General features: G+C 32.7%; 1 protein-coding gene across 1 annotated transcript in view; it reads left to right on the top strand.

The window, feature by feature from the left end:
• Window positions 1–16,683, top strand: part of LOC108773969 (uncharacterized) — a 39,485-nt gene extending 22,802 nt beyond the window's left edge. The window contains exons 2-4 of the mRNA XM_018539960.1: window positions 11,361–11,621; window positions 12,211–12,440; window positions 16,342–16,683. Coding sequence (XP_018395462.1) covers window positions 11,361–11,621; window positions 12,211–12,440; window positions 16,342–16,683 — 833 coding nt within the window. The remainder of the gene's footprint in view (window positions 1–11,360; window positions 11,622–12,210; window positions 12,441–16,341) is intronic.
• The last annotated feature ends 2,792 nt before the right edge of the window (window positions 16,684–19,475 follow it).

Raw genomic sequence — 19,475 nt, 5'->3', positions numbered from 1 at the left:
TCATTGTTAAGCTTTGGCTATTACATATAAAAAAACATTCACACCGTAGCATGAAATTTTATTAACTGAAATTAAAAGCATTATTAGTACATAAGCAGCTAAAAAGATGTTATAGACATACCTAAATTCTTTACCTATACACATACATTACGGAAAATATTTTATAACAGCTACCACAGCTATATATAGCTAATATAAGGTCTATTTCTAATCCTTTTTTTTCGTGTATGTATTTAAAGTGTTACAAGCTGTTATCTTAGAAAGTATATACGCATCATAGTAAAGACTACTTTAAATAAAAGATATATATGATCTGAAAAGTGTAATAGTAAAAATCAAGTTTCAAAAGAAATCGATTTTTTAGTATCACACACATGAAGGTCATTGCTACTTTTTTAATTAGAATTATATAATTTTTTATATAATATGATTGCTTTAGTTATTCTGCACACAAAAATGTTAAGATAAAGATGTTGAATATCAATAGTTTATAATTGCATCTTAATATTTTTAGACGCAGAATAATGAAATTAATCAATTGGTGTAAATAAAATACATATAGTTAGTTTTCAAAAAGAATATGTAATTTCATGTTGTAAATTACATAATTTCTGTTTTAAAAACAATTACGTGTTTTCTTTACATCAATTGATTCATCTCATTACTCTGTACATAAAAATTCATTTCGTTTCAAATTACAGCAGCTATTAATCGCCAAGCACATAAATAATACGTCTTTCGAGCTATTCAGAAACGCTCTTGAGGCACCGCAACGTTCATAAAGAAAATGCGAAGCAGTACTCGAACGTCACTCGAATAGCAGCGCTTTTTGATGAACCTCAATAAGATACTCCATCTCCCGGCTGATGGCGGTCGAGTATTGTGGAACGAGCGTGTCGTAAAGAAACGTTCCTCCGTGACTATTAAGAGGGCAATTGCGGGGACGGAGAGTAACTGAACAATGTCGTCACTAATTTCAGCCAATTGCGGTCGCACATGTCTCGTCTACGATGTCCATTCTCGCGCGCGTGTACGATTAGAAGCGAAATGCGTGTGCGTGCACTCGATTACAAGACGACGAGTGAATTACGTCCGTGTAAAACGCGCTCGCGACGCAATAATTATTACGAGGGGAGTTGCGACTTTACAACGAAGAAAGGTAGGTATATACGTCGTCAGCCTCGTGACGTGTTCGATAGCGTAGCGACCACAGTAAACAACAATACTACCAATTAAAATGGCCAATTACTTCGTTAACTGCATCCGCATTCTTCGTAACGTTGGCAGTTCAAATGCGGTCGCCATCGAAAGGATGGCGGGAATATATTTCTTCTCTAACGAGAAAAAGAAGCGTCCGCAACGAATAATGGTTGGAAATTAAGATAATGTGAAAACGCCCAGAGAATATAAATAAACGTTATATTCTTCTAAATTCATCAATTAATTAGCTCTTCTAAGACAACAAAAGTCCAAAATTAGAGTATAAAGTCAGTATTTATAATCGGTTCCTATGATACTTAATAATTTTGGAATACTTATATAAAAGTGAAAATGAAAATGAATCCGGGGAGCAAATAACTTACTGTATGTGGTAAAAGACCGGAAAATTGTATGTACAAAGGGTTAACATCTTTGAGAAGCGGAGAGAAAAAAAAGATGTCTTTTTGTCCTCTCGAAGATGTTAACCCTTTGTATACACAATAATTTTCTGATCTAATAGACTTTCTACAATAAGTCATTAGTTACCATTCATATCATACTAGTATAAATCATAAATCTTAGGAGAAATTTGCATTCAAATCATTATATCACAATATTTCAGCCAATCTGAAGAATGGCGATTCTCAGGGCAAACAACAAAATACTATGCGATTAGTCGGTCATAACATAACCTGAGTTTTAAATAGTAAAAAATGGAATTTGATTTTGCCATTTCCACGCAGTTACTGATTATCAATTTATTTCCTTGTGACATACTACTAATTCACTTACAACTCACTTTTGACTGTTATCTGTTTTTATTAACGATTTATTGTAAAAAGCTAATAAAATGTCTTAACATTTTGCCGGTAACATGAATTTTAATTCTTCCATCAGTAATTGGGGTTTCCGAGAAACAGAATAAACTTTTTATTATTTCGGATTATATAAAAATCTGAAAAATTCTAGTATATTTATCAAAGTTTTAATGAGTTTTTACCTCTATAAAAGTCGGATTGTATTTTATTTATTTTTTACATATTTAAATGTATTAAAATGTACAATTAAAATATCGTGATGTCTCTTTAAAGACCTTAATTGCTAGTTGAGAATTAAAAAAATTTTTTTCGGGAATAGTCTAAAAGACGTCTAACGTCCATTTTTACTATAATATAAATTACTTGTAACTAGAAAAAGGTGAAAAATAAATTGAAACAAAATTCATAATTAATCTACACTATAGAAACAAATCTAAAAGATGTTTTGTGTCTCGGTTTTAAACTTCAATATTTGTCTCGAAATAACCACATATATTTGATAAAATCAACGCCATCATTACACGAACATGTGATAAGTTTTGTGCAGTCACATAGGTATTCATTTCGCCCATACGAGTAGCATGAGAGTAGCTTTAATATATACGCTTATCGCGCCGGTAGTGAATATGCATATGCGATAAAGCCAGCCCCGACGTTTAAGATTACCCAAACTGATTGCGAGAATGCGCACTGCGTGGGAGCACTAATAAATGCGTCGCACGCGTGTGTGTACGCGGAAAGGAGCATTACTCGCGTGAGCGAGATACTTGGTGTACGTACTACGTGCGTGTATGAGTCACTTAACCACAACGCTCGGCGATGAAGCGACGTCTCTCCGCTCCGCACCCGGCGAAGAACTTGCGCTGGTTACTGGTCATTTGACCTCCTGACCCGCCCACATCTCGTAAAACGGTCCAGCCGTCTTCCCACAACCGCTCTTGAATTTTCGAGTAATTCGTGTTAATCAGCCTTTCCTCCTCTCTGCATCCCTCTTGAAGAAGGCTACCTATTTCGCGGTGTTAAGTATAGCGAACGAGAATTTTAACCCTAATTGATATTCGCTCCGAAATTTCCTTAATATTATATATAACTAATATTCGCCAATCCAGTATACTTTAAATTGATGTATTTTATTCTTGCTTATAGTTAATGTAAGTGAACGACCTTTTTCATTTTGAAGATTAAAACTCGAGAATAATCCGAAAAAAGATTATGTAATTTAAAATTACATAAGGCTCTCTGTGAAAATATTAAGAACAATTTTTCACAACGTAATTGAAAAGAATGATCTGATCTATTAAAGTATCAATTAGGGTTAATATGTTCAGAAACGGACTGTGTATAAAATCAATCGTACATACAGCTTTGTATCTTACTCGACAAATGTTAGTCTTATATATTTTCTTTCTTTATACTTAATATTATTCAATGTAGATCAACAAGACAGGCGAATAAATATACTGACACGAATAGCTAACTAAAAAGATCTATGCTTTTAAAAACTGTACAATGTTCTTTGCATATATTTCTTTAAAAAAAAAGATTATATTTAATAAAACGATTATTATTTTTACGCGGGTTAATTATACGATAGTATTGATACATTTAAATATAAAAATTACATAATACTCGTAATATGAAAATCTCAGTAAAATTACAAAAAGTGAAAAAAATATTTGTGAGAAGAAACATTCTTGTGTTAAACTTGTCACATATTAATAAAAAAATAACTGCTATTACGTTTTCAAGTGTTAAATATGTTTATGTTTAATCTAAATATAAAACAAGTTTTAAAAGGAATTACTAATTGCGGTGTAATTAAGCATATAATTGCATTCAACGTGTTGTTTTTAAATTTCATATCGCAGTTCTTTTCTCGATTGTACGGTGCTAATTAAAGGTACGACGAGCGATCGATTTTCATGAATAAACGAACAATCGAAATTAAATGCAAGCAATTAACAGCAACTCGTATCGCAGTTTTGTTCTACGTCGTATGTTTATGCAAATTTTTTATTCAGTCAATTTATTTGTTTTTAAATTAGTTCAACATTTTTTTAAACCAAATAATATAATGGCATATAAAATAACTAATAAATTTCATATTTATTTTCAAATTAATTCAACATTAAATCGGATAACGTATACACAAAAAATAACACATAAAATATTTAATAAAATCGTATCTAATACATGTACAAACTAACAGTTTGATCAGGAGAATGACATATTATAAAGCTAATAAGTTAAACAACATTCTTAACGCTGCTGGGAAAGTAACATGTTTTAAGACTTAAGTCTAACAGGGTCAATAGTCTTGTTATAAAAGAATGAGAGCTTGAATTACGAGCGCGGAAAATTCACTGCTATTTCAACTCTCACGCAAATAAATAGTTTCCACGAAACGAATTGTTTCAAAACCCGAACAAAGCGAGAGAGAGAGAGAGAAAACCCGAATTAACTCGCAACGGCTGCTGCACCTGCTGTTAACATCCCGCAAGAAATTTCCCAAAATTGAACGTTTTACCGTACCATAGGTAGGGTGTAACGTGGCATGCCCCGGAGGGTTTTCATAAATCGCGATGTGCACATAAGTCCCTTTAACTAGAAATGTATCCCACGAACTCTCGATTCTGTAATAGTACTATATCCTCAGGAGAAAAAGAAAGAAGGTGAGAGAGAGGGAAAAGTGGGAGAGAGAGAGAGAGAGAGAGAGGAAGGACGAAAGAGGGGAGGGAGAAGTGTGTGTGTGGGTGGAAAGAGAGAGAGAGAGAGAGAGAGAGAGCAATTAAGTGCAAATATGTTGAGTTGCGATCGTTAGTTACTCCCCGGCCAGCGCGGGCTGCAAAAAAGAATCACAAGCAAAACGTATCGATGTGTGGACGTGCGACAAACGTAGGTACAAATAAACACCTCCGCTTTTGGCGCCAAATTTATCGCGCGTACTTAATTAGCGAGCAAATAATGCGATTAACACGACGCGACAATGTGTCGCGTTTGTCGCGCGATTCGCGCGAATCGGAAAGTTCGTGTGTACAGTATGTAGTACACAAGAGTACACTGTACACCAGCTTACAACTCGGAAACTGTTGCTCGCGACAACCAGAAAACGCAGCCGGTGTCCCGCGACCGGAGAAAAACGAAAGGCACAAAGAGTAAACAATAACGGTGTCCACCGTGACTAATACACCAGTTATTGCGCGAGGTTATTTATTTTCGGCACACCTATATCGAATATCGACGGCATATCGATATCACGAGAAAATATGAATTTCAGAATTATATTGGTATTATTATTAAAGAATTAAGTATTTAATGTAAATATGTACCTTCATTCCTAATTCTTTTAGGTATGTATATCGATTTACTGTACCGCGGGAAGAGGAAATACATTCTTATCTTTTCTCCAGCTGTTATTCTTTAAGATAGTCTTTATGAAAAGTTTGCATAACGCTTTCAATGTGAGCTATGCTAAGACATAAAAGACAGATACAATTTTCACCGTTACTTACGAAGGACGAAGAAACGAGGGACGATGAATCGTCGAAACTTTTTATTCGCCGCGGTGCAGTGTAAAGCGCGCGGAATGGAATGAAACTCGAAGTATCGGCTTTGCATTTGATCAACCGTGCAATGAATAAGGAAAACTTGGCCGCGTTCGATGCATCGGAAGCTGTTGCGCCCATGAGCCTGAATTGTAAGCTTGCACAGCTGCGGGCGAGAAGGCGCACATACCGAGAAATAATATCGCATGGCAAAATAAATGGATTCCAAATCATAAATTATTCATAATAAATCACTGACATCGCCTTTAGTTTTCCATATAATATTTAGAAAAATGCGACGTATTGTACAAAACGATAAATACGCGGAATGAAATAAAAGCTCGATTTTCATGAAATTTATTTAAACAGTGTAAAATGATATATACGAAGTTATACACATTTAATAGAAAAATAAAATGTTGCTCTTTGTGTTTATTTATGTTAAAAATTTTTATTTAAAAAACTTACTTAAAAACATTTAAATTTTTTGGAAAATGTCATTCGTAATGATAATCAATTCAAATTGATAGTCCGACACAAACAAAAAATATATATGTAAAAAAAATATGAAACAATTTACGTCTCTTATGCATTATTTGTCGAAGTAATGCGTAAAAATATAATAAACATATTATAATAATGAAATAATTTATCTTGAATAATCAATGTGTGAAGATTAAATCATTGTGAAAGGAAGAGAAAGAGAAAGAGTTAGAAAAAAGTAAAATTAGACCCTTGCCGGATACAGCGTGGAATAAAATTCAAAGTATCGGCTTTGCATTTGATCAGCGGCGCGACGAATAAGGAAGCCCCGAGTCCTAGTCGATTCGAACCCACGACGAGGCAAATCAATCCGCGAACTTCAAAGGAATCCCGCGACTCTGATCCTTCGGGATTCCCTGATACGCGTGGGAGTCTTTAATCAGGGTACGCGAATCGACGGCCCTCGACAGTACATCGACCCCGAAATGGCCTTGTTCACCATTGTCTTGAGAGTCGGTTGGTCCGTCTGTCTTGTCGCGTGGCATGTTAATTAAATCGCTAATTATTAAACTAATTGTCGGTTTAATTGACTCGCGAAAGAGGAACCCCGCGTGTTCGCAAACTGAAGAACAGAGAGGCCGAGGAAAAAGACTGTTTGATTGTGTGATACCATACCTTTAGAACACGCGAGTCAGCCAACGGACTATCCGACCATCTGAATTAACCAATGCTGGATCAGCAGTCGATCGTTTCATTTCGAATTGTGTCCTAAAACATAGACAATCAGTTTAACGACCGTATTATATGACCGTTTTAATTTACACGTGGTAAATTAGCGGTTCTCTAGAAAATATATCTATTTATGATAAATAGCGTATTTACACAGTATCTGATGTATGCTAAATTTGATCATGTCGTGTCAGTTTACTCGTTTGTTAGTAATGTTTGCAAATCCTTACAGAAATTGAATATCTAAAAGTAGTAATTATTTATTAAATACTAAACAATGATACTTAAATCCGATTAGATTAAAAAAATCTTTTAAATAGTGCTACAACAAAATTACTTTTTTATGTCCATTTTTTATGTGTTTATGGAAACTTTTTATCAGCACCTTATAAATTATAAAATATTAAAATTTCAACAAGTAACTGAAACTTTTTTTATACAATCAGTACAGAGAAACCTGAAAGTAAATTTGTGTTTGTGCAAAACAAGACTTAAATTACAGACAGAGAATCAATACTCAAAATAAGTAATAGATCATCATTTTTCAGTATTAAATTGGGCAGTATTAAATTTTATAAGAGCATTCGACACATCGTTCAATACATATGCTTTCAGAATGTAAAGCACGTCGGGAGCATTCGTATCCCAATGCTATACAATGTAAAATACCTTACTCAATGCGAGTCGAGTACTTCGTATCAGAGGCACGCGCGAGAAAGAAGCGGGGAATCGCGGTTTCGGTCTGGAGCTTGCACTCCGAAACCAGCCGTGCCCGTGGCCCGGTAGAGTGTATCCTGCAGACTAACAGGACAGAGTCAAAGCGGTTCACTCTATTGTGTTCTTGATTAACTACTTCTTACACAAAGTCTTGAAAAGCCGACGAATTATTTAAAAAGACTCGTTGTTGTTCTGCGAGGCGAATAGGCAAACCACTTGTTAACTAGACGGGAACTTTCGGTTGAGAGAAAAAATACTATATATACGTGACACGAGACCTTCGACACTCACGTAAATTAATGAAAACTATTAGAGAGTATAAAGAGTATAAATAAAGATGTATAAATATAAAACATCGCTCCATTAAAAAACTTCCAGTTTAACGTATATTGGTTTTGTGGCTCGACTTGTTTAACAGAAAAATATGCAACTATGTCCGAAGCAATGTAAAACATCGATGCACCGTAAAATTGAGTGTTATCAAAATAGGATACTCAAAATAAATCAATAAATGTCGTGTGACTATGTAACTATTAGCTCTGTGTGTGTTGACGTACATGAGAAGAAAAATAACTATCCAACAATTTTGTTCTTCTAATTGTTCTTCGATATTTTGCTAACGTCGTTACGACAATCATCGTTATCTTTACATAAATGGGTTTACGAACTTAAAATGAAATAGCTTTCTATATTTTAGGCAATATTTATGCCTTCTATATTTTACGTACTTTATGGTAGCAAAACTGTTTTACAGTTTCAATATCAAAATAAGAATAAATATAGTACCGACATACAGGACACAAATAGTAAATAATATATTAGCAATCCATAACGGAATAGTGACATGATATAGCGGATAACTTAGTAATAAATTTTGAAGGAGGTCACAAGAGAAAATAACTCGAAACATGTATCTACAATATTTCTTTACGAGTGAGTCTTTGCTCAACAAAAATATAACAGTGTAACTATTTCAAAATGTTTGTTAATATATCAAAATTTTATTCATTATTTCAAAATGATTGTTTGACATTAAACGGACAACAAGTGCTAAAAATAACATCGCAGAGAAAGTTACGTTTGCAAATAAATATCAGCATATCACTGTATGACAAAACACAATAAAACTACTTTTTAATTATTTTCTTTTGAAAAATGACACTTATAGCTATATTATTCAATGCAACAAAATTTATCTACAGTTTTATAAATTGTACACATTATCAATAGAAAAATGCGGATGAATTTTTCATTTGCACTCTGAAAAAGTTTGCGCGATAATAATAATTAGCTCTCGCGATTACTTTAAATTTCAGGCCGCTTTTACTCAATTGCATTCAGTTGATCGAATATTTTTAATTACTGCTGTATTTGTCCTGATCGCCCTGCAGATGCTCACTAAATAAATTAATGCGCACATGTCAACTATCACGAAGCCATTTCCCGCTGAGATTTCCATTGCGCGGTCGAAATTTTCCACAAATACATATAACTGTATTTTCCGAGATCTCTTTTAAGTCGAGATTTCAACGTCAGGACAATTTTTTATAATTACCGGCCAATTAAATTATTCGAATTGTGTTCTGAATTGTACCATCGTACAGCATAAGTGAGTTAAAGTCTTGAATCTGTCTCAATGTGAGAACATATTGAAAAATAAATGAGAAAATTTTATTATCAGTACTTTACTTCAATATTAATTTAATTATTATATTTTATAATTAGCAAAATTAACTTCTTTTTACATATAAATACATTCGTTTTAATTAGTTTAAATTAATTTAACATTATTAAAAAATTTAAATTATAACAATGTTTAACATACTGCTCTTTTTCGTCATAAATGACATAACTCCAAAAATTAAATTTCACAGGAAAGAAGAAAACTCTTTTTCAACTTTTTTTCACAGAAAATTACTTTAATCAAATAATAAGTGAAAAGAATATTCTTAATATTACTTAGATCGAGTACTTTAAAATAACTCGATTTTCATGGAAATATTTATGAAATTATATAATTTAGCATCAATTGTTGATACGAAATCTTTTATACAAATTATATACATATCTGTATAGAAATTATTATAGAGAGTATTATATATATATATATATAATATATATATATATATGTATACATATCAAACTAACAGTAAGTTAAATAATTTGTGACATTATTTTTTTTAATTAAAACTATTACTATTTGAGTTAGAATAGAATAAGAAAATCATTCAATGGAAATAATACGAACAAAAATAAAACACTATAGGTTTTATTTTTTTTTAATGACAGTATTACCTGAGATTTACTTTTTGATTTGGTATACAAATTTTTTGTTTGAAGAACGCATCTTAACTCCTTTTTTGACTTTCTTTTTTAAGATAATTTTGTAATATTCTTAACATGATTAAATGTCCTTTTTGTCATTTTGTCATGAATTTTAACCCTTAAAAATTCATTCTTATTGTCTATTGAATCGTAACGATTTTGACGATTTTTGGAAAATCACATTTTGTTAATATAAAAGAATAAAGGTTTTGAAGAAATAAATCATAAAGATTACAAAAAAAATCCATAGAAATCATCACAGGATAATCGTGTGTAAAAATAATATTAATAGAAATTAAATATAGACGTTTTGGTCCTTCGCACGCGTTTGTGTCTTCTTCAGTATAATACTGATAGATTAACTAATAACAATTTCGCTGTATATGGTAAATCATTAGAAATGTCAATTAAAATAATTACAAAGCACTATCGAATCAAAAACATCATAATAATAGAATCAAAGAAGAAAAATTATTAAACGTTTCATATATAATGTTAAATATTTAAATCGTACGTCTACTTAAAACTGAAATGTTAAAAAATCATTGTAGCCGGTATTCATAGACGGATCTTATATTTAAAACCGTCTCAAGTCTTAAGATGTTATGAACCAATTAGAAAGCCGTATTAACACCTGAAGACACACTTTATACAATTTTAAAATAAGAACGAATTATCAATATCATCCTGTATTATTATCAGTTTAATATAAAGACTAGTTAAAGTTTACATTGATTACAATAATTGTATAATTCAGTAGAATAATATAAACTTACATTAGAAATAACTATGAGATGATAAAGAGTAGAGTACGAATAATAGCAACATCTATGTTACGAGTTGTTGAGCTTGTGAGAGACCAACGAACGACCTTTTTTAAGTTGCGAATAAGAGCAACGTCTATGTTACGAGTTGTTAAGCTTGTGAGAGATTTTAAGTTATGAGAATTTTTAAGTTATGTCGTTTTGAGATGATATTTTTTACAAAGTTAAGTTAGTTTATATTTAATAATTGATAAGGTAATATTTATTTAACCTGACTCATTCATGATGCCGATAAAATAATTTTCATGCACGAATATATGTATAATTATATTTATAATGTATGAGCAATCCCTTTACAATTTTACATTTTTTCCAAACTTGATTGTTTCGAAAAATAAACAATGCGAAAATTATATTTTTAATTATTTTTTTATATTTATTATTATTACTTTTGTATATCTACTTGAACAGTAAGTTTACAAAAGAACGAAGGATATACGGACATATACATATAGACAGTCCATAATTATAGATGTTTATGAATGTTTATACATGTTTATATACATTTATATATATATATATTTATATATATTTACGTATGAACAGTTTTTTACGAAGATAATATTTAATTCAAAAATCATATTTCTTGAGTAGTGTATTACGTTTAAGTAAGGAAACGATATAATATATATTAAGTGTATTGTTCATATTATTAGTACATGTAAACGTATATTCAAACGTACAATATAAGAAAATCGTTTGTTCTTTTTGTCGCTTAGGTGCCGGGCTGGAGATACGAAAGCTGGACGTACCCAGTATCGCAGATCCGAGGTGGGAGATGGTGTCACTAAGATGTGAATATGATCTCGGTGGCAAGGAGCTGTATTCGGTAACGTGGAACAAGGACGGTCAAGAGATCTTCAGATTCATGCCGGGATCACCGACGCCTAAACGACCTCAAAATATCAGCGGACTATATATCGACCTCAACCGAAGTGACCACAAACAAGTGACACTTCTGGGCCCAAACACTGGCAAAGGTATGTGACATCAATTTACAAACAAAAATTATAAGACGTATCCTTTATTACATTTCTCCTGTAAAAGATGAATCTTTTATGTGCGCGGAAAGAATAATTTTGCTGAAGTATCCAAAAATTTAGATAGATGCTGTATCTAAAAATAATTTATTGTATCAAAATAATTATATAGTATGTATAACTCAAGAATAATAAACATTGCTGCAAAGAGTTTTAACAATCCAGCAACCAATCAGAGCGTCTTATATAAATATTTTGATAATCTAATCAAATTATTTTCAGATCTGTCTCTAACTCAATTTTTAGATCAGTAAAATTATTCCGTATATCATTAAAATATCCATATATCATTAAAATTATTTTTGTATAAGATTATAATTTCAATACGCAGATTATTAGAGAAATTAAAGTAAATGTAAAAAATTTAATGATTTAATCGGACGTTTAATATAAATTTTATTTTGACTTTAGAGAAACCAACTTCCATTTTGTTGTCGTTTATTCGGATATATTCATGAAATAAAAGAGTATCTTTTTCGCCCCTTTTTATGTTTATATCTATAATTTTTATTCTAACTTAATATCGCAGGTAAAGTCGACTTGGCGGGGTCTTACGGCTGCGAGGTGTCATCCGAAGCGCCAAGTTTTGAGACAGATTATAGAGAGGCGAACATGAGCGTGGCAGTACCCCCTCAAAGTCCTCCGATACTGGAGGGGATGCGCCCTTCTTACGAAGTCGGCCAGATCCTCCAAGTGGAATGCACGTCAGGGTTAAGTTACCCCCCGGCAGTTTTAACGTTCATCTTGAACGGTAAAGAGGTGAGTCAATGATATTCGTGAGTGCGAGAGTTAGAATTACGCCACTTAAGGACGTATGCGTCAGATGTAAAAACAATAACAAAAATGTATAAATTTCATAAATTCTTCTATTATTACGTCTAAATATCTGTGTAAAATTTGAAAATAATTCTCTTATTGGTTTAAAAATTATTTAATCTTTTTTTGTTTGTATTGATTCTTATGTAAATTCACGTTTTGTAATATTTATTTGCATATTTGATGAGGGAATAACATTGAAAATTAAATCAAATTTTATACTGGATTATACACTACCCACTTAAAAGTTATTGACCTAAAACTGCAGAAAAATATGGACAGTTTGCTACATAAAACCATTAAAAACCAAATTATTGTTGCTTTTTGCAGTTGGTTTCAGTGTTTTATCAGAGTATATTTACAGGTTAATAAAATTTTTTTAATGATATTGGTATATATTATTTTGGCTGATTGTTTGACTGATACTTTTAACTGATATTGCATCTATAGTATATAATCAAAATATTCTCAAATTTCCGAAAAATCATAAAATCATAAATTGAAAAAACAATCAGATAAATTTCCGTAATTCTTTACGTTCGTATACTTTATACGAGTTATAATATTTTCAAATTTTCGCTCGGTTTAGGAATTATTTTATCAGATTATTTACTGAATAAAGGCAAACTTTTTATTTAACTAAAGCAACTGCCTATCGAGCACAAATTTTCAGTGTCCAGTATCCTCCTTCGATAACTTCTGGCTTAACGAACTTATTGGAATATTTTTGTTAAAATTGATCAAAGGAATATTTATCTTCGAAATATTATCTAACTACTTTAGGGCACATCCCTGTAGCGTCGGCAAACGCGAAACGAGCGAAAATTTCGTAATTAATCGTACAACGTAATCCAAAGCTCGCTTCCGCGGGCTGTTGAGCGGGCATGGTAAACTAGGAACCACATAACTCCCATTATTCAATGCTACGCTGCACACGTCATTCGCGAGGCGGTACTACTCGGTTTATTCAACGACAATTTGTCAAGCGAGCTAGGCCAGTTCGCGTGGGCATTTTTATTTCGTTCACTGACCGCACGTTCAAGTCTCAATAAATACAGTAAGCCACAAATTAATTTCTCGAGAATAAACTCGCGGAAATGTAACGGGACTGCGATGAAAATATGCTATTCATACAATAAAATCGTAACTCAAGCAAAATTGATATAACAAATGACGTTTTAGAGTTGTTATCATTTTTTTCAACAGACTCGACGATTCAATTTATAATCTGTTACATTTCTTCTTTTAACAAATAGTGGATTGGCAGACAATCTGTTATGTCTGATTATATATAAGTAAAGAAGCATCTGGATCAGATTAATATTACTTTATTCATTGTAGAGAAAAACGTGTTATTACAGGCACCAGAACTGAAAAAAAAGATAATATAAACATAAACTTGAAAGAAAAATTACGCGGTTTAAGAGTTATCTCCGTATCTTGATACATTAAATTTTGTGAACATTGACATTTTATTGTATCAAGGTGAGAAGAAACTTGATACAGGCCTAGTAAACAAGAAACATTAAATCAACATTTTAAAATATTGATTTCATGTGAATTTCATCAACATCTTTATCTAATAAATTTTTTATAAATATATAATTGTAATATTACATAATAATATAATATTTTGGAACTTTATAAAAATATTTTTAATAATATAAATTCCAAATATTTTGTAAGTATGGTATAGAACGTTGAAAGAATATTGTTGAGACGTTACAATGTTAAATATTGATACGTGAATGTTTTTTCAACATTGAATCTTTGTTGATTTTCCTATATCGATTATTAATGTTGCTACAATGTTCAAATAATATTGAACAAATTAATTTCAAAGTCACTCACCCGAGAACAGTACGCGATATCGCCTATAGGTAGATGTGGCGAAGTAATTTTCTCGCATATTTAAAAATTACATAGAGTAGAATAAAAGGCGCAGTATGATAAGATTTTTCACCTGTGTTTTAATGAAATGATTTTTAAGCTTAATGATAAAAGCAAATAAAATATATTTTGTTCAGTTTTGTGTAAAATTAATTCTCTCTCTCAGAGACTTACTATTCTTATTTTTTTATGCTATTGAAGTTTTTATGCTAATGAATAAACGTCGAATCAATGTTCTCAAATATTAAATTACAGCTTCTGCAAGACATTATCTTAACAAATATTTCTATAATGTCTCTCAACATTTCTGAGATGTTGATTCAATATTACATGATTTTATTATAAAATTTTTGTATAAAATTTTTTTGATACATCTTAGATAGTTTTTGAGATATAATTAAGAAAATTAGAAACCGTTTTTCTTACAAAGAGTTATTTAGACATGAGTTTTCTGCACTAATATTTCCTAAGTTTGTTTACTTACGTATAACCTATATATATGTATAATATACAAAGTTTATTAAAATCGTAAAATTTCATAAAATCCGAATTTGTCACTTCGCGAGATTTTCTGTGTAAGTGTACTTTTGCTTAAAACCTTTTAAATCCATATTTATTACGAAATCTACGGTATGCTTCTATATAATTGCCTGTATTGTAGAAGCACTCAACAAGAAAACACTTTTTCTTCAAAATGGTTGAGGCAGTGTCATGTTGACACATATAAATTAGCTTATATAACGACCCAAATAAAATTGATGTGTCACGTACCCGATCTTAATAAGAAAACACGATTGAAATGATGGAGGAAAAATATAAATAGTAGTTTACTTTCAATACAATTCTGATGATCATCCTGTATCAAATCACTTGAATTGTTGAGTCTTTTACTTAAAAGTTATAACGATTCTAAAACATCGTTTGTTATATTAAATTTATTTGATTTTGCTGAAATTCTAAAAATTTTACTAGATTCCGATCTGAAAATAATTTTGTTGGACCATCAAAATAATTTTAGAAGAATCTTGAGCATGGTGAACAGTGCTACAAATAGTTTTGAAATTATCTAATTAATTTAAATATATGGTATATAATCTTATATAACTTTTTTAATGGTTCAACAAAATTATATTCGGATCTGTACCTACATAGAAAAATTTTTCATTTAAAATTTACTCTCTGAAATATTATAATAGTCGTGATACAATACAATATTTTCAAATTTTTTACCATGCATTTTAGTCAAAATTAATCAAACTCATTTTTTATTTTATTGTAGTTTTATTAGTGACATTTATATAAAATTTTTCGAAATACAATGTTATCCCACGACTGCCATATATATATATTTTCAGGGTAAATTAAAAAAAATTCTTTCCATGTAGCTAAATTTTTAGATACTTGGGTAAAATCATTCTTTCTCTATACAAACAACGTATTTTCATCGCAATTCTGTTTTGTTCATGCAAGTTTAGTTTTGAAAAAATAAGTGACTTATAACGTTATAACACTGTATTTATTGATAGTATAAAATTGCTCTACGTTTTGATGAAATGCAATGTTCATGACACAATGGCGTTTAAAGATGTATCAAGACATAAGAATAACCCGTAAAGCGCCTTGTAAATTTCCTTGAGAGGTCTCAACAGTAATAAGTAGGTAATTAAAGAGTCCAAAATAGAAAACTATTATAAAATATATAGAATAACTGTTTTCTATAATGTGTGTGAATAATTTAATTAATAAACAAAAATAACATATGTACAGTCAATGATCGAAATTAAATCTTCATTTGCAATCTCATAATTTTTCCGTGTTCCATATGCTATATCAAATATCTCAGGAACTCGTGGCTGTAATATAAATCCTATCACACACTATTCAAATTATTTAAAATATAGACTTTACAAATTATATTCTAAACTCTTGAAACTCTGTGCCTGATTTTCGACAGGTAAACAGAGCCTTAACTAAAGACTTGCATGGAGTTGGCAACATAGACGGAAATCTGGTCTCTACGACGCGATTGGGCTTGACAATGCGCTTAGAACGACATCATTTTTCCGGCGGCAGTTTGACCCTGATGTGCCAGTCGACACTACCAGGAATCGCTCATGACCAGCCTCTCAATGTCATCGAAATCGCCACTCTCGCTGCCAGCAACCAACGTCTCGCCCAAGAACCCCCTAAATCAGGCTCAGAGTCGAACGTCGAGTTCTACCCGATTCTGACTTACTGGACAATGACCGTGATTCACGTGATTCGTTACAACAGTCTCAGATTTCTGCGCGTTTAATGTTGACCAGCGCGATAGTTCGATCCATAGCACCGATACCTATCCAGTACGTGCTAATTAGTGTATCTCTATGCATTCTCTACGCATTCTCGCGATCAAGAATAACGTCGCGCATCGGCTTCTCTCTACATCTACATGTCAATCGAGAGCGACGCACACTTTAGTGCGTTCCGAATTTTCGCGTAATCCATACACGTTCGCTCGCATGTGTACACAATGTTTAGAGCACCCCGTATATCATATGTAAGTTGGAAATAGCAATACAACTCTACATAAAATAGGTCGGAGCGGCGAACGCATGTACATAGTGTATAATTGTGAATTAGCATTACAACAAATTGTCGTGTATAATTATAACTGAATGGAAGGACTGCAAGGATGATAAAGGAAACACGATGAAAGTAACATGGTAATATATCGGAATTCGCGGGGACGCGCGCGACATCGCAAGCAACTTCTTCGAGGGGAGAATGACGCGGCTGGGGAATGTCGCGTTCGAGAGAAATATATATCTATCATTTGTCAGACCAGAAATATAGTTTAAGAAGCATAAATGTGTATACGGGTCGTAATCTTAAGTACGGCTCGACGTTGGCGTATGTAGTGTAAGTATGTGGTTAATTCGACTATATTCTCCACATCCGATCTTCCTCAACGAGGCATGCGAGAGTTCTACGTGTGAAGTAAAAGATATGACGCTTTTGTTCAGCAATTTTACACGATCCAAAGTATCGTCGTTATCGTCGAAGCGATGGCAGTAATAAAACGATGATTTAATCAACTTGGTTGGTACATTTCTCACGACATCCTTTTCCATGTAGCACAAAATCTTGCAGCAACATTGTGTTGCAATGTTACCGCAATATTACTCGAACAATCTCTGCTGTATGGGCTTTAGCATTAGCGTAACGATTTCGTCAAACTCGCTAATTATGTCGCATATATAAATGATGGATTGCGATCGTTTTAAAGAATAAATCGGTACACGCGGCAGGAGCAACATCGCCATTCGAAACTTTCGTGATTTGATGGTTTTCTTTGCCAACGTTTGTATATCAACAGTGAAGGGCTCACCATGATTCGATATACATAATTTGCATAAATAACAAAGACCGACGAGATAAGTGCAGTTTAAGACGTCAAAGAGGAAGCAAGGGACGAACTAAACAATAAATGGAGAAATTAACGAGAAAAAGATCTTCTCAAGGAAACCGTCGAAAGAGTAGGGCGGTCACATAAACCGTCTCGGATTCACCAAACGGATCCTCCCTCACTCCTTCGATCCGATCTATCGGGACACCGACTCTGTGACTCTCCTTCCTCTCCTTGATTCGATTTCCAGATTAATTAAGGATCGCTGGTCTGAAAGGACGCCCTCGAGATCCTTTCAACGGGGTCGAGTATCCGTCCGTCCCGGGGGCGACGTAACGAGCGCCGATTCGAATCGGTTTCACGAGACACCGAGCCTGATAATGACATTTTCCGTCGGCTCAGGTAAGTCTATCTTACAACTCCATGCCTGCTTACTGATTACGAACCCTTTCGACAAAATCTTCAATTGCCACATGAGAAGGCTTTCACGAACCTACGCTGAATCCCTTAATTTTCCACTCTCATCCTCGTGAGGCTTGCGAGAGATACTGTGTTTTATCTCGATTCTTTTATAGTAACAGTCTGTAAGATTGATTTTTTATGAAGAAATTATGACTTTTGTATATCGTTTCTACTAATTATTACTTAATTAAATAACAATTATTTGAAAAAAAATTAACTCGAATTAAATTTTTGTTAGAGACAGCATGATATGTTTAAATATTGTACACATTGATAATTAAAACAATTTTTATTGTATCGTCTTTATCTGTTCATAACTATCAAAATAACATTTTTTTAATTATTTTTATTCTAGAAATAATTAATTATTACTCTAATGCAGGTTCTCTACGTTTTCATCATTTATGTGATATTCTTATAATTTGAGTATTCTTATAATTTATAGTAGTTCGCAGTAGGATATACTATACGATTGATCCGAGATGACCTATATAAGGCTGCCGAGAGTGCTGAGGACAATAGACAAGCATCCAACTCACAGCTGAATTGTAGACGACGCGACGTTAGGAAGGCTTTAGGGTGCTCGAAGTTAAAGGTGGAGACTCACCCATTACCCACTTGCTATTACTCCCTCTCCACTTTGCTTTATCACCTCTTCCCTAACAGACACTAGACAGAGCAAGAGAGAGAGAGAGAGAGAGAGAGAGTATGTGTGTATGCAGTGTATGCTCTCATATAGGAACATGTATGAAAGCTACATACTTGTAACGATGCGTGCAAGCGTGCGTACGTACGTGTGCAAATTCGCGCAGTTGTGTGTATATCCCGCAAGAGATGCCAGGAACTGATACGAAATCGATAGAACCCAGTTTCCGACGTGACGTGCTGGTATTATATCATTCGCTCCAACAGCAGCATCAACCGGCGACAGGAACAACACTACACCAGCGATCTTCTAGGCGATTCGCGCGTCACTCGAGCTTTGATTATGGAGATAGATATGTGCCTTTCACATTTCTCTCTTTCCCCCTTTCCTCTTCTTTTTCTCTCGAAAAGAGATAACATGAAAAGATTGATCCAATATCGAGCCAATATCGTGAATTTCCAAAAATGAGTTAAAAGAGGATCGTTTTATTCATTTGTGCCATATATCAGTGCCAAATAGAAAATATCAATATCACTGCGTTGATAGAAAAATGACATGTGTCAAATTAGCAACTTTACAAAAATGTTTACAA

Source organism: Cyphomyrmex costatus, unplaced genomic scaffold, assembly GCF_001594065.2.
Source record: "Cyphomyrmex costatus isolate MS0001 unplaced genomic scaffold, Ccosl1.0 scaffold23, whole genome shotgun sequence".
Taxonomy (NCBI): domain Eukaryota; kingdom Metazoa; phylum Arthropoda; class Insecta; order Hymenoptera; family Formicidae; genus Cyphomyrmex; species Cyphomyrmex costatus.
Note: the sequence above shows the minus strand (reverse complement) of the source record. Positions and strands in the feature narration are given on the sequence as shown.